Below are 2,190 nucleotides of genomic sequence, written 5' to 3' on the forward strand. Positions count from 1 at the left end.
GCTGCTGCTGCTGCTGCTGCTGCTGCGGCTGCTGCGGGGGCAGCAGCAGCTCGGCCTCCTCGTGAATGGCCCTGCATACTATTGCTGTTGCGCGCTGCAGAATTGTCACTGGAGATATTTGGTTGGGATCTACAAGACTCATCATTCCGACAACCATTTTAACGAATCCGTCGACGCTGAAAACCCCCAAGTCGCTGACTTCTGCGGGCTGCGCTGCGGGGCCCCGCGCTGCTGCTGCTGCTGCTGCTGCTGCTGCGGCCGCCGGCGACGCTGCGGACGGCGAGCCGCTGCCTTCCCCTGCTGCAGCGCCGCCTGCAGCAGCAGAGAGGCCCTCACCAACGGCTGCTGACCCTCCTGCTGCGCCGCCTGCTGCTGCGGCTCCTGCTGCTGCTGCTGCGCGCGGAGGCGGCGGCTGCAGCGGAGCAGCAGCAGCAGCAACGGCCAGCTTCAAAGACACGGCAAAGAAACGATCTGTGTGGCTGTCCATGCGCAGCAGCCCCTGGTGAGAAACTCTTTGAAAGAATGTCGCCCGCACAATGAAGCTGCGTTCTGCTGCTGCTGCTGCTGCTGCTGCTGCTGCTGCGCCGCCCCCAGACGTCGCAGCACACAGCAGCAGCCAGTCCCGAAACACACGCTCCACCAGCTGCTGCTGCTGCGGTGAAACACGCGGCAGACACGCCAGCTGACGCACCACCGGCTGCTGTTGCTGTTGCTGCTGCTGCTGCTGCTGGTGCTGCTGCATCAGCGTCAGCAGACTGTACACCAAAGGCTCCTCCTGCAGCAGCAGCACCACCTCAAACAGCACCGAAATGCAACTCAGAAAGACCATTAGCTGCAGCAGCAGCAGCAAGACCGCTCAGTGCAACATAGCAGCAGCAGCAGCAAAAGCAACGCAGACAGCAACAGCAGCAGCAGCAGCAGCAGCAGCATACTGGGGTGTTCTCTGTCTTGAAGCCCTCCATAAGTCTTTTTCGGGTTTCCTCGAGGTGCTGCTGCTCGCTGCTAATTCGCGCAGCAGCAATTGCTGCTAGGGTTAGAGGCCATTCGGTTCGGGTGCAGCAGTGCTGCTCTTGCAGCAGCCGCAGCAGCGCAGCAGCAAACTCGAAAGCAGCAATATGTCTCTCGCTGCTGCTGATCTCCTGGCTCAGCAGCAAATCTGCTTCGGACGGCAGCACCAGCTTGTAGCGAATGAGAGCAGCAGCAACAGAGACGCTGCTGCGGCGGCTGTTGCTGCTGGGCGCGGTAGCGGCGGCGCCTCCTGCTGCTGCTGCTGCTGCTGGCGCTGCTGCTGCTGCTGCTGCTGCTGCTGCTGCTTCCGCTGTTGTGCACGTCAGAGAGAACACCTCCGTGCACAACGTCCTTACCTGCGGCCCGAACGGCAGCAGGCCCTCCAGCAGCGCCCCGTACACTTCCAAGTAAAGTGCTGCAGCAGCAGCAGCAGCAGCAGCAGCAGCAGCAGCAGCAGCAGGAGTTGGTGATGGCGCGTTCGCAGCAAAGGCAGCACGTCCACCGGCGCCGGCCATCTCCCGAAGCAGCAAATGAATCAACTACTCCAATCTAATTAATTAAATTAATTAAATTAAATGAATTAAATTAATTAAATGGAACTTACCGAGTCTGTCGACGCCCCGAATGGAAGAGTGGGCGGGCCTGGCCTGGGGAGCTGCTGCTGCTGCCAGCATAGTCTTGAGGACTGCGTGGGTGAGGAGAGCAGCAGCTTCTCTCGGTGCTGCTGCTGCTGCTGCTATTGCGAGGCAGGAGCGCAGCAGCAAAAAGAGTTCCGCGTCGGAGGGGAGGCTGGCAGCAACTAGCAGCGCCGTGCTGCAGCAGGCCGGCACCGGCGCAGCAGCAGCGCGGCAGCCCGCCGGCCAGCTGAACTGCAGCAGGAGCAGCAGCACACACAGTTCACGGCCCATTCTCGCGCCGCCGCTGCTTCCTCCGCCTACCACTGCGCAGCAGCAAACAGCAGCAGGAGCAGCAGGAGCAGCAGGAGCCGCAGGAAATTACGCGTTCGGTGTTTGGCGACGAAGGCATGACTGGGGGGCACAAGAAGATAGCAGCAACTTCTTCCTTGAGCAGCAGCAGCGACTCTTCGAAGCGCTGCAGCACGTCTGCGCTGCTGAGGGAGCCGACGGGAGGAATAGGGAGCGGTTCGCGGACTCCGGTTGCTGCTGCTGCTGCTGCTGCTGC

At 61.6% G+C, this 2,190-nt stretch overlaps 1 protein-coding gene across 1 annotated transcript in view; it reads right to left on the reverse strand.

Annotated features, from left to right (window-relative positions):
* ETH_00004020 (CCR4-Not complex component, Not1 domain-containing protein, conserved, putative) overlaps positions 1 to 1,916 on the reverse strand; it is a gene marked incomplete at both ends in the record, with an annotated part of 3,626 nt that extends 1,710 nt beyond the window's left edge. The window contains 3 exons of the mRNA XM_013377444.1: positions 80 to 775; positions 933 to 1,423; positions 1,613 to 1,916. Of these exons, the coding sequence (XP_013232898.1) occupies positions 80 to 775; positions 933 to 1,423; positions 1,613 to 1,916 (1,491 nt within the window). The remainder of the gene's footprint in view (positions 1 to 79; positions 776 to 932; positions 1,424 to 1,612) is intronic.
* Between the last annotated feature and the right edge of the window lie 274 nt (positions 1,917 to 2,190).

Source organism: Eimeria tenella, genomic scaffold (assembly GCF_000499545.2).
Source record: "Eimeria tenella Houghton genomic scaffold, Eth_scaff509, whole genome shotgun sequence".
In the NCBI taxonomy this organism is placed as follows: domain Eukaryota; phylum Apicomplexa; class Conoidasida; order Eucoccidiorida; family Eimeriidae; genus Eimeria; species Eimeria tenella.